The sequence below is a fragment of the Chelmon rostratus genome, chromosome 21, assembly GCF_017976325.1.
Source record: "Chelmon rostratus isolate fCheRos1 chromosome 21, fCheRos1.pri, whole genome shotgun sequence".
Classification (NCBI taxonomy): domain Eukaryota; kingdom Metazoa; phylum Chordata; class Actinopteri; order Chaetodontiformes; family Chaetodontidae; genus Chelmon; species Chelmon rostratus.
This window is the reverse complement of record NC_055678.1, coordinates 15,073,623-15,087,103: the sequence shown is the minus strand read 5'-3', so window position 1 is coordinate 15,087,103 and position 13,481 is coordinate 15,073,623. Positions and strand designations below refer to the sequence as shown.

Sequence of the window (13,481 nt, the reverse complement as noted above, 5' to 3'; positions counted from 1 at the left end):
AAGTCTGTCCTCTGGTTACCATCCCCAGAGTAACGGCCAGACAGAGCGAGCTAACCAACATCTGGAGTCCGCTCTTCGCTGCGTGGCTGCTCATCATCCCGTCTCTTGGAGTACACACCTGCCTTGGATAGAATATGCCCACAACTCCCTCTCCTGTTCGGCCACAGGTATGTCACCGTTTCAGTGCTGTTTGGGTTATCAACCTCCCTTGTTTCCCGAGCAGGAGACTGCGGTATCCGTCCCTTCTGTGAAGGAGCACCTCCGGAGGATTAAGGAGGTATGGCAGTCTGCCAGAGCTGCTCTCACCCGCTCCACGGAGAGGAACCGACGGCTGGCCGACGCTCGCCGCGTCTCCGCCCCCGAGTACCGACCGGGTCAGCAGGTGTGGTTGTCGTCACGGGATCTTCCGTTGGATGTCGAGTCACGTAAGCTCTCTCCCCGTTTTGTCGGTCCTTTCGAGGTGTTGAAGATCATTAATCCGTCTGCCGTCAGGCTCAAGCTACCAGACTCTATGAAGGTCCACCCCACCTTCCATGTTTCCCTGTTGAAGCCGGTGCATTCCAGCGAGCTCAGCCCGCCGGCCGCCGCCCCACCTCCCCCCCGCCTCATTGATGGTCATCCCGCCTACACGGTGTCACGGATCTTGGATGTCCGTCCACGCGGCCGTGGTTTCCAGTTCTTGGTGGATTGGGAGGGTTACGGTCCAGAGGAGCGTTCCTGGGTCTCCAGGGGACTCATTCTGGATGACTCTCTCCTTCGGGACTTTTATGCCGCTCACCCGGACAAGCCGGGTAGAACGCCTGGAGGCGTTCGTTGAGGGGGGGGTACTGTGGCGGTTGGTATTGTCTGTGCTGTTATTTTGAAGGTCCATTTCCTGTGTTCTGTTTTGTGGGCTGTAACTTTACGTTTTGTTTTCCTGAGGCTCCCCTCCCCCCCGATGCGTCGAGGAGTGTTTGGGCACACCTGAGTTCACTTCAGGAGATTAGGACGCCTATTTAACCTCTGCGGAGTGACTCCTCGACGCCAGAGTATACTTCCACGTACCGTGGTATCAGTTGGTCTCAGTCTCCTGTGGTATAGTACGTTTTGATAGCTTGCTGAACTTTTTGGATTAATTGTTTGTCTCTTCTCTTTTTGTTCCAGTGCCTCCCTTGCCCACACAGCCCAGCACTCTCTGGACCTCTCTGAGTTCGTGTTTTGTTTGGACCTCACGCTGCCAGCGATTGTTTCAGTTATTGCCTGTTGTTGCAAAATAAACTTTTGTTAACCTTCTCCGTTTCCGCTCCTGGGTCTCTCTCTGCACCCGCCGTCACAATTATGAGAAACTTGAATGTGATACCTGGGAGACACAAAGATATGCAAGTGCAGTTTTTCTTTTTCACTACATTCTGAATATGGTGTTTATTAGTGCATACAGGGATGACTGGGATCATAGTTTGAGTCTGTATACAAACTGCTTACATCAGATATAACCTTTAGTTGAATTAAAAGCGTGTAATGCATGCAAATGCATTCACAGTGCGTTTCACTGACGTGCAACCTATTGCATGCCACAAGCTTGCACAGTATTAATTACAATATGTACATATATTCAGTTACTCTTCTGATGTTTAAATTTATGTCTTGGTTCACTGCAGCTGCTGAAGCGTGTGTTGCATCATTTCCAGACATGTGGGCCAGCAGTTTGAGGGTTAACAGGATACTTTCCATCTCTCAGCTTTATTGTTGCCACTGTGCTTCTGTGAGTTTCCTCCATTCCCAAACAGAGCTGTGCTCATCATCTGTGTTCTGAATGACTTGTCCTGAGGCGGTTCATCCCTTTATTTCCTGACTCAAAGTCAGAGCGCAGGCACAGAAGACCTTGTGAATATAATGTCACACAGTAAATAAGCGCACATGCACGCGCGCCGACAAGCAAACAACCAAGCCGATGAAATATGCAGAAGAAACGATGGGGAAAACGGAGGTCGGGTCCACAGAGAAGGCGGCTTGTTTGACGTGCTTTTATGTGGCAACGTAGGGCAACAATTGCAGAATTGTCCTGTCTGTTATCAGCGTCTCAGTGCTCAGTCGCTGCCTTGTTCGAGGACAAATCTGGGCAGCTTTATGTGAGGATAATAAGGGTTTGTGTTGAGACATGCCCGCCCCATCTTCAGACAAAGCTCCCTCAATCTTATTCTTTCACCTCCCACGGCTGATGCAGCTTGATGATACAACATCAACTCTTATATGCAGCCAATTTCCCGCTAATATTTCACATTTAACACAGACATTTCCTCCAGGCTGTTATTTGTGCTGCTGTCAATATGTTATTGACACAAACGAGGTGACATTAGGTGGCTCCCATCTCTTGTCTCCCCGATGTGTCAATCAAAAATTACTCATGGACCCAACTCGGCACAGATATAGATCGCTCAGTGGGGAGGAGCAGCGGAAAAGTGCAGATATCTCTTCTATGAATACTCAAATTGATTTGTGTGCGACTGAGCCAACAGTCGCCTGATTGACAAGCAATACAATTAAGTGGAAGTGAGAAGGTACGGCAGACCGTCATTATATCAATCATCAGTCCTTCCTCCGCCTCCCTTCGTTGATCATCTGCGCTCGTAATCTAATGAGCTTTGTGTGCTCTTGGACAAATTTCACTGTAAATATTGCAAACATGTCTTCCAGTACAAAGTCATAATGACAGAAAGAGGAAAAGACAAAGAAAATCCAAAAATAAAAGACTGTTGTTCTTGCTGCCAGTGTTCTCTACCCAGACCCTAGCTTCAAGGTACTGTAAAATACAACACTACAGCTGGGACCCAAACACATTGTACGGCACAGGTCTATTTTGGGTATGCAGAGGTACCTGTAACAAAGGTTCCTGCTGGTCCTTAAGGTATTACATGCATACCTTTTTATTGCACTAAAAGGTACATGGACATTTCTGACAGCAAAAGGCACATTATATGTATTAGTATTATCTGAACTTGAAGGTAAGCTTTTGAAGGAACAATAGAAAATGTGTTGTTGCTGGAGCAGCCCTCCCAAAGGGACTGTACCTTTTCAAAGAGTAAAAAAAAGCACTTTTTTCTTTCACAGCACTAAAGAGTGCAGCCATGAGCTACCAGCCCACTTTCTAGCTGTAGGCTGTAGTCATTTTCTCATAGCTGCTGGTCAAAATGGTCACAATTGGTGGCATTAATGTAGCATTAAGTTACCTAATGGGAGTTATGTTCGAACAGTTCTTATCATGATTCAGTCTCATGAGCAGCAGGACAATTTTTTTGCTCAGGTACACCTGTAAGACCTGTTAGACTACAAGCTGGAACACAACTCAGCATATGAGAATTAAACACACTGTACAAGAATTAAAGAAAAACATCCCTGTTTTCAGAGTATCGGTGTCCCGCAGGGTTCTAATGTAGGTACCCTTTACATTTAGCATTTCTATAAATGATCAGTTATCTATCTGTCCAGGAGTTACTTTCTTCCGGTAGCTATGGAGAATAAAGCACATTTGGCTGTCTTACTTATGCTCGACTTCATCCAAATCGCAAATGGGGTGATATCCCTTGTCTACTAGAAACTAAGGCCACATTCCTATTCGATTTGTTCAACCTGTGTCAGCATGAAGATCAGTTTCATTACAGTGTAAATGTATGTGATTAAACAGCATTCTCATAGTTTTATTGCTATTTTTGTTTACAGAACCCCAGACTTCACTGTGTTAGCGCCCACTTAAATTATGCTGCACAAGTATGTACCAAAGTTGTTGCATATGTTTTGATTTTGTTTTTCCATTGTCAAAGTCATGTAGCTATTCATTTTTAAATAAAGCGTGTTGTTTCAGCAAACCACTTGATTTAGCAGCAGTATTATTGTTCAATGAACTTATCACTTGTTGAGCCTACAAGCTACAGCTGCACCATAAGATTAAACTATTGGGACAACTGGGACTATTTTGTTCTTGGTCTGCCAATGCATCAATGTTTATTTCTTCCATTTGAGGTAGAAATTTCAGGTTAAGTCCCTGCACCTATATGCTATATATTTTGAGGGCTATGTGAAAATGTTTTTACTTTTTACCCACATATGTTAGGTAGACACTCCCTACTTGACAGCATCAACTGTTTGTTTACGGGAACAAAGGCAGAAATTATGGAAATGCCGCAATTCAGGGTTATTTCAGTCCTGGCCACGGGCATGACAGCATGCAGAGGATGACGGAGATGATAATTGAGTTTAGTCATCAGACTCAGCTTTATTCAGGTTACAATGCAGTTGTTGTGGCAGAGAGTACAACTGTGACGTTTTCATATGTCTGCTTCAGCAACGCAGGGCTGGGCATCATTAACTGGGATTTTCAGTGCTATCCCTTGAAGCCTCTCTGATTTCACAAAACCTGTAGTCTTCACAAATATTGCAAAACAAGCTTTGAGTTAGATTAGACTCGTTAAGGGTTGGTTTATTCCATGTCTGGAAAACCGGACCGCAGACAGCAGATTTGTGGGCTGAGTCATCTATCTTACATCATAGTGGACAGGTACTGTTGGCCATTTTGTGGTGTATCAACACAGCAGAAGCTCATTAAATCTCTGTCATGTAAACAGTGAAATCACGCTAAGGTGTGTTTAACTTGACCTCCACATAAAGAGGAGCCCTGCCACCACAAAACAGAGGCACTGACCACAGTATCTGACCATTCTCTCTCTCTCACTGAGGGAAAAAGAAAAAAGAGAATACCTAAAGGATCAATACGGCAAGCCTGTTAATGGATTTCTTCATCTGTGGCGTTCATTAAAGAACGTGCGAGAGAGAAAAACAAACAGCGAGCACGGCTGCAGAGCCGGGGAAAGAATGATGGAGAATACTGAGAATGAGAAAGACACAGAGGGGCCGATAAACAGGGAGAGCAGAGCAGCGAGAGTGCAGGTTTCCACAGATATGGATGGTTGGAGGGCCGATCGTTACCCAGACACCGCATGCATGCCTGCCTGCCTGCCTTCGCTGCCTGATTGCCTGGCACACATTTGCATTAGAGTTGAGAGGAGCCGAGCAGAAGAGCACAGCCGGAGAAGTCTTTGATCTCTCAGCCTCTGTCTCTTTGATGCACCATGTGGAAACACACCAGCAGATTTGGGAACTAGGAGATGATGTTGGGTGTTAAGTGGATGTCTGTGTGTGTGTGTGAGTGTGTGTGTGTGTGGATGCTGGCGCGTGTGCAAGTGTGATCTCTGCGAGGGAAATGATGTACATCGCGGGAATGACTGTGCAAATCTGTCAAGACCTTGATTGCAGTCCAAATGAGCACATGCACACACATGCCGGCATGTGTTGCCCTATTTTGTTAAAGTCAAGCACATTCAAGCGGGAGGGGATGAAGAAGCCCCCCTTCACTCTTCAGGATTATCAAACATCACGGCGGCTCTGACAACTACAACTGTCAAGCAACAGATTTCCATCCAACCCCATCATCCCGTGCTTTTCTCAGAAAACGTCATTTCACATCCCTGTCTGGGTTAAAATTCGAGGCAGCGCATCGAGATAATCTGTGGATTTTGACTCTGTGCGTGTATTGACAACGCTCTCTGCCCACCTCTCCTCATCCGCCTCTCTTCCTCGCCCCCTCGTCTCCTCCAGTCCTTGCCCCCTCGCCTCTCCTCCTTCCTCTCGCACACCTCTCATCTCCCATCTCTTCTCTCCTCTCACCTCGTTCTCCTCTCTCCTCTTCCCAGCCTGTCAGGATGATTTCAGGCTTGTTGCGTCTGGCCTGACTTAGTGTGGTGCGATTGAAGCGGTAATTACAACAGTCTCTGAATAGCTTTTCCTCCCACGGAAAAACCTTGCTACCTATCATCCACAGGCTTAACCCCGCTCTCCATGCTGACACGTAGGGGCCAGACAACGGTTTTGTGTGTAGAAAACCATTAACCCACAATTAAATTACAATTACCATAACAAAGGACGGGTGACATTTAAATCCACCAATCGAGGGGGGATTAGGAGCAAAGAGCACTTCTCTTGGGATGCGTTATCGTCTAAATATGACAGCGTGGATAAAGGAAATGTGAATTAATCAAACATTACACCGTATCTACCAGTTTTGGGTAGACTTATCTCCTCCATGAGTTAAGCCAAAGTGTATTACAAGGTGTGAGTTTAGGTTCAAAAGGACAGGAAAGTGTTGCTTTCGCTTGTCTTCACCACTTTATATGAGACGTTAATGATATTCTGTAGCTCAGTGGTTGGACGTTGTCATCTCACAGCTGGAGTAGGATTCAGAAGGAGATGAGGCGAGGAACAGGGGCTTAGTGGTTGGATGACAAAGCTCCCAGCAATTATATCTGGCACTATTATAGAGACTTAGCTCAGAAAAATAATGACAAAATATGTAGCGTCTGGGTTAGCAAGAGTGATACCTGAGCGGCTGCTGCGTTTAGCCACAACCGGCCACTAAACCAAAAATAGATACAGTAAGGTGTCAAATTAAAGGTCACAATGGACTGCATGATAACACAAACACAAACTGGTAGTTCAGGTGCGTGTTCGATTATTTCAGGAGTTTACCGGCATGCTAGCGGCTCTGTGAGGTTGTACTTGTGCTTTGAGCTAAATGCTAATCATGCTAACACGCTCCCAGTGGCAATGCTAACACACTAGCAGGTATATTTATTTTGAATTTGCTGGCAATCAATCCAATAATGGAGGAGATATTTCAGTCCAGACCAAAGTAGTGGATGGAGAGACCAAAAGACCAACACAACCCTAGAGCCACATATGGCTAAAAACTTCCACACTGAAACTGTGACAACAGCTCAGTGACACTTAGCCGACTAGATGATCTGACATTGTGAAAACGCAGAAAATTGATCAGATGAATCAATCTGACAGCGCCAGTGTTGAGCCTGAGGGCTGAGGACCTCCAAAATGGCCACTAAAGGATAGTGCTGCGTCACCTGACAGCCCCGTGAGGTGAAACGCCTCCCCAACGTTTGGCTCTGACACAGCAGAATGATGTCGGCCTTCAATCGAATATCAAGGTTGTGCTGAAATGAAAGCAATTTGATATAGCCAGAGAGGAGAAGGAGGAAATGAGATTGATGTTGTGAGGAGAATGAGTAGGTGGTCGGACGCGAAGAGGAAGTCAGTCGAGGCAGAAAAGCTGCATAGTTGGTGTTTTATGCTGAAATGGCACTCAAGCTTTAACACGATATGAAAGCGATTGCTTTTTCTTAAAGAGAGTGGACCCGTCACTGAGCGCCGGAGGAGGAGAACATGAGAGGGCAGTTTGGCTGCAGGGACAACAGGGCTAAAACCAAGAGCTCATACAACACGTACAACGCTTTTGAGCCGAGAAGCAGAAGGACTCACTTCATGGGTTTGAAGAGGGCCTGGCCGTAGTTCTGGAAGGTCATGATCAGCTTCAGCTGGGTGCCTCCAGACTTCATCGCTGTTGAAGTAAAACAGACAAAACAGCTATTAACAACACATTAACTGAAGGCAGCTATAAATTACACCAAAGAAATTAGGTTTAGTAATGGTCTCACAGTATTCTGTGATTTGACACAAACTGACCCACTAGAATTAAGTTTTAGCTAGGCTGCACTAAAGATTAGCCAAGATTGGCGGGCTAGATATTAGCGGGTGGTGTTAGCTAGTTAGCCTAGCTGCCCTTCAAAATTCAAACTAGCCAAACCATCGTGTTCAAGTAAGCTAATTGAGTCGCTGCTGACTGTTTTCATCATGTCAACTAACAGGATAAAATTTATCATTGCCTTCAAGTGTGTTTTATCAATGTTCAGGTTATGCTAACAAGTTTGCAACTAGCCAGTTTGCGTTTGACTGTACTGTAGCTCTTAGCTTATTCCACCTCCAGTACAGCTCTGCTGAGAAAAAACTAACACAAGCCTGCAACAAATCAACAAGACAAGACAGGCTGCTAATGATTATGAAATGTCAGAAAATAGTAAAACTTGACCCCAAACCCAATGTGATCTTTTAAAACAGTTAGTTTTTTACCCAATCAGCAGTGATAAACCAAAAAATGCTACATGTGCAACAATTGAGACAGCCTGCCAATCCTCACATCTGACAACCTAAAACAAGTGAATGTCTGACAATCCTGAATCACAAATGACTTAAATTATAAATAATTGTTCATGTGTCTCCGTCTGCTTCTTGAAAATGTCCGAGTTGATCAGTCCTTCATTAAACTCTTCATTTCAAGTGTCTTCTGGAAAACTTTCCCCCTCAAATATACAAATGAAACACAGTAAGAAAAAAAAGAAACAACACGCTAAGCATGTGAAGCATGTTCAGAGACCAGTGTGCTCACCACGCTCCATGGCTTCATCTAAACAATTAACAAACAAGCACAGACACATCCGGCATATTAACGAACCAGATGCGAGGGCGGACTAGTTACAATTAGCAAATTAAATAAGACCAAATATCAGTTGTTTACACATATTTCTCTGTTGCCTTAAAGGCTCAGACATTAATTAATAATCAAATTGTTAATGACTTTTCTGTTGATGAGTTCATTAAGGGACTGCTTCATTCACACAAACACATTAGTTTTCGATTGGTCAGCGTCAGAGTGTCATATAAGGAGAAAAAAATACACAAATGTCAGAGATGAGTCATTAAGTCATGCAGACGAGATAAACAGGACAATATTCTGTTCATGTGAACTGCAATGTAACGCTGACTGACACTGATTTCAGAGACACGTCACTGCGCACCTGCAGCCTGAACCATCAGTTCCCCTCTGCCATGTTGGTGAGGTGCGGTGTTGTGTATGCACGCTTGCATGTGTGCGTAGACCTGTGTTTGTGAGCCTTTGTGCACGTGTGTGTGTGTGTGTGTGTGTGCTTGTGCTTTGAGTGCTGATGTCACAGTGTTTGTTTGATGGGAAGGGAGAGTGAGGGGGGGGTGAAGGACAGCCAGTGCTCGCCCGCCGCTCTCTGTTCCTCTGCTGTTTACTCTCTCTGTGTATTCTCTGGAGGGTCCATCTCTCTCTCCCTCTCTGTCTCTTTGTGTTTCTATTCATCCTCCTATCCTTCATGTTTCCTCCTTTTTTGTACATGATAATGCAGTCTAAAGGCACTCGTGGGACTTGGCTCAGTGCTGTTGCTTGCACATACGGGGCTAAAATACAACGAAATTCACATAAAAAAAGAGCAGAGCAGCCTCTGTGCCTGTTTGTCTTCTTCTTTTTTCTTTTTTTTTCTACTGATCGATTGAAAGCAGTGTTTTGGTGGCCTTTTGCCAAAGAACAGCCTCCTCAATCAATGTTCTCATTTATTTTTACATACGGGGATCATGGGGACAAGCAAAACATTTACAGAGAAAGAACTACAAGTGAAAAGACCAATGTCCGTCTGACCTTACCTGCTGCTGTGTGAAGTTGGAGACATTTTAAATCAGGGTACATCTAACTGTAATTACTAGGAACTCATGCATGCAGAGCGACTGTATACAGGGACCATGAATGTAACGTTTCATTTCACTCCACTCACAGCAAGCAAGCCGTATTTGTCCAGGCTTTCAGTTGCGAAAGTGTTTACCTCCGTCTCTTATGGAGCTGTGCGCTGCAGCCATCAAAATAACAGACTTTCACTGCAATCTGTAGTAACATTGATGTGCTGCTTTTGCACGCTACGTCTTCATTGATGAAGACTGATCAAAAGAGGTTAGGGTGTATAATGCATCCAAGAGCTCCTATCCTTAAGTTTAGATAATAACCGACTGCTATTGGCTTCTATTGGTATTCTGCTCTGGGCCTGTGTTAAGGCTCTGTAATTACTGAGCCACCATGTATTTAGCTGGCTAGAGACGCTGAGAACTGCTTCCTCTATCCACCCAGCCTGAGAGACAGAAAGAAAGAAAGGAGAGAAAGCAAGAGGGAGAAAATTAGAGAACATCTGGAGTAGAAAGAGGGAAACGAAAGACCGAAATTCTTCCTTCAGCGACTGGGCAGGGATGCTAGTTTTATAAACAGCTAATCCCACTCCCAGATAAGCATTTAATCGTTGCTATAGGCCAGTTACAGTTCTGTCATTGGCAGGCGAACCTGAAATCTGCAATCACTTTGTACAGCGAGCGCAAGATGGGCGACCTTGAGCCGACAAGCACTCTTGGAATGTGGGAGCAGGACGGAGCCAAAAAGAAAGACAATACCCCCAAAAAAGGGAAAAAAAAGTAGAAATAGGCTCCATATAACTGGCCCAGCGTGGATTATCACCCCTGTCAGGTACCTACTTGCATTTGCAGTGAAGGCTTTGCGCAGAAAGCTAGATTCAGTGCGTGCTTGTCAATCAAACGAAAACAGAGCCACGGCGCTTGATTTGGATCAAACCGTGATGTGTGGCTGAGAAGACGTCAGGTGTTGTCTCGGGCTTGATGCTCTCTGCTGTGACACTTCATGGGGGCACAGGAGAGGAGATTGAGCTGTTTCATTATTCCTTCTACCTTGTAAGGCAGGAGTGCGCAGGCTGATCACGCTCAGCGCTGGCATGCGAGAGCCTGCAGCTGACTTCCATCTCTGTGCATACTTGTGTGTGTGTGTTCACATCGTCAGTGGCTGGGGGAGCGAGGAGCACGACTGTCCATAGCCTAGCACTCTTAACAGGTAGATCCAGGTATATAAGAGGCACACGTTCCTGTTAGACTGACACTGTGTTGCCAGATTGGGATGTTTTCCACCCCACTTCGTATTTGACAGGACGGATTAAATCTGTTTTGGTGGCTTGTGATCATTTGTGCTACTTTTTGTACCATTTGGACAGACTAACAAAACCAAATGTCATTTCAGTTTTCCTTTTCCTTTCTTTGTTATCAGCTACAAAGTCGCAGCTCTGTGACAGAAGCCTTGTAAAAGCTCACGTCTGGTCATATAACTGTTGCTATATAATAAAATGTTATCCACTGGGTGGGCATTTGATTTGAATTGCTGCAACCCCTATTTATTCATCTATTCAGACTAATAAAAGTGCTTTATTTTTGTTTTTTCTCTTGTGTTCAACCGCAAGGACAGGACAAACCCAAAAATTCCCATAATGATTGTGTTGCATTGTTATTGAGATCGACCTCAGTCCAGCACACAGAGACAGCCAGCCAATAGTGGCACAGGTTTAATCCACAAATACAACCAATATGTGTGTCATCGGTGGACAAGCAGCCTGTCAAAGCGTCTTTTATCAAGATCCTGGACTCCCTAATTCCACCTCCATCCTTAACCTCAGCACAGCCCGAAGATGCACGTTATGATGACTTGTGTGAGCCTAAGCGAAGCCTAAACAGTTTTCTGCTGTGTCAGCTTGGACTCTTCAGAGTAAAGTGTGTTCCTGACCCTCCACCCCCGCACTGAGGCCCTCCCGCCGGCTGCTGTTGCCGTCCCTCTGCTGTCTCATGACTCACCGACGCTGGTGATCCTCTGGGTGACCAGGTCCTTCAGGAGAGCATCGATGACCGGGTTGTGCCTGGAGTACAGCTCGTATCGATTAATCCCAATGTGGAAGCGGAGCCAGTTGGGGTAGGAGTCGGCCGTCAGCTCCCCCGTTGGGCTGAACTCGTCCATGTTGCCTTCAGTATTCCTGGGTGAGGGGAGGGAGGGGGGTGGGAGAGGGAGAGAGAGGATGGTCAGGTTTTGATGTAAAGAGTGGCAGGTGCTGTGCAGCAGCCCATGAGCACAGATGCAGAGTCACAATAATGTGATTGCACAGAAGCAAACTATAAGCCCTTTAATGTGATCTTGAGAGTAATTATAAAATGTTTATTTATAGACACTTTACCATGCCTGATCCTCTGCTGCTTTGGGGTCAAATCTGATGTCCGTGTTGACGTTGAACAGCGTGTCCTCGTCTGTCAGCGGCGGCACGGATCTTTTATATAAGGGATGGTCGTAGAGAGCCGACAACCTTGAACCTTTAACCGGCATGTTCTTGGTCACCGCGGCGTCCTGGATGAACTGCCTCTTCCTGTCACCGCGCTGGCCGTGATGCTCCAGCCTCCTGAACGCCTGCGCTTTGTCGCCCGCCGCCGGGATCCTCTCCAGGGAGTGGGAGGACACGTTCGAGCTGGGCTCGTTGCTGAAGTCCTGGAGGATCCGCAGGGTGTGCTTGTTAGGCCAGCCCTGCTTCCCCCAGCTCTGGGGCTCCTCGCTCGGCGTGTGCGAGCAGGAGCAGCCGCTGTTGCTGTGCCGCTCCAGCTTCGGTAGCAAGTCTATCATTATGTGCATCGAGCACGCAATGAGGAACACCATGAGGATCAAAAACCGGAATTTGCGCAGGAGGATCATCTTCATGGTCTCCCTTTTGAGCAGATGTGAGTATTTACTGCAAATGATCAGCACGCAGATGAACAGGCTGACTACATCGCTGATGATGTTTATTAGACTGGAAGCCAATCTAATGAAATATACATTAAACACGTAGGACCCATCTTCACTTGCCGTCTTGAGTAAAGGATTCAGTGTTCAGCCTTTTGCACTCTCAACATCAGAGTCCTGCTTTATCCGCGCGGTGTGTCCTGGCGAGGTTTCAGAGGCGCAAAATCATCCGCAAGCGTCCAGGTAAAGCAGGTCGGGTCGGCTCAGACCAGCGGTCGATTTGCGCAAGCCACATCCTCTTCACACCGCCGCGCTCCCCTCTCCTGCCCACCACCAAATGTTTCAGAAGGGAGGCAGAGCAGCGGGCGAGTAAGATCCAACAGCGGCGGCGACACGCGGGGGGAACGATCCGTTAAACGTGCGTGTCCAAGAGGTTCGAGGGCGCGCATCGGTCTCACCATCCAGCCTCGATCCTGTGCGCGGGGAAGAGCAGGTCAGATGAGCCGGGAGTTCAGGAAAAAAGTGGACGGGAAGTGCAGCTCTTCACATTTAAATGCTTTCTTGTTTTTTTTTATGTCAGGGAAAGTCCCCGAAAAGTAGTCGACGCGTGCGCCCTCATCCACCTCAGCGATCCGGAGCGCGTAAATCTGTCACATCGAGTCCCGAGTAGTCACCCGAGGCGAGCCAGCGGAATAAATCGCGCAGGTAAGAGGAGACAGGGATCCTCCCGCAGGGCCAGGCGACCTCGAGCAGCGCGACGGGGTAACAGAACGCACCTCTTGTAGCATGTGTGAGTCTGGGTGGGTGTGTTAAGTATGATGATGAAGCCAAGGCTAGATCCTGCCTTTGCGCAGCGTCACTGTGAGCAGATTGGCTGAGGAGAGAGAAAGAGAGAGAGAGAGAGAGAGAGAGAGAGAGAGAGAGAGAGAGAGAGAGAGAGAGAGAGAGAGAGAGAGAGACATATAACTGCTGTTCCACTTGGAATAAATCCTCCCTGCACATCCCAGCTGCGCAAGAAGAGGGCGTCTTTCCACAGGCCAATATTCAGCCGAGGCTCGCACGCAGCAGCAGAGAAGACTTTTTTTCTCCTCTTCTGAAACTCATCTGCTGGAATCCCTCAGAAATGTCTCCTCCGAGACGGCAGTCAATCCATCGATGATAC

General features: G+C 46.6%; 1 protein-coding gene across 1 annotated transcript in view; it reads right to left on the bottom strand.

Moving 5' to 3' along the window:
* fam20cb (FAM20C golgi associated secretory pathway kinase b) overlaps positions 1–13,096 on the bottom strand; it is a 51,884-nt gene extending 38,788 nt beyond the window's left edge. Inside the window, exons 1-3 of the mRNA XM_041962383.1 lie at positions 11,784–13,096; positions 11,410–11,585; positions 7,360–7,438 (exon numbers count right to left, since the gene is read on the bottom strand). Coding sequence (XP_041818317.1) covers positions 7,360–7,438; positions 11,410–11,585; positions 11,784–12,295 — 767 coding nt within the window. The 5' untranslated portion in view covers positions 12,296–13,096. The remainder of the gene's footprint in view (positions 1–7,359; positions 7,439–11,409; positions 11,586–11,783) is intronic.
* Positions 13,097–13,481: the final 385 nt, after the last annotated feature.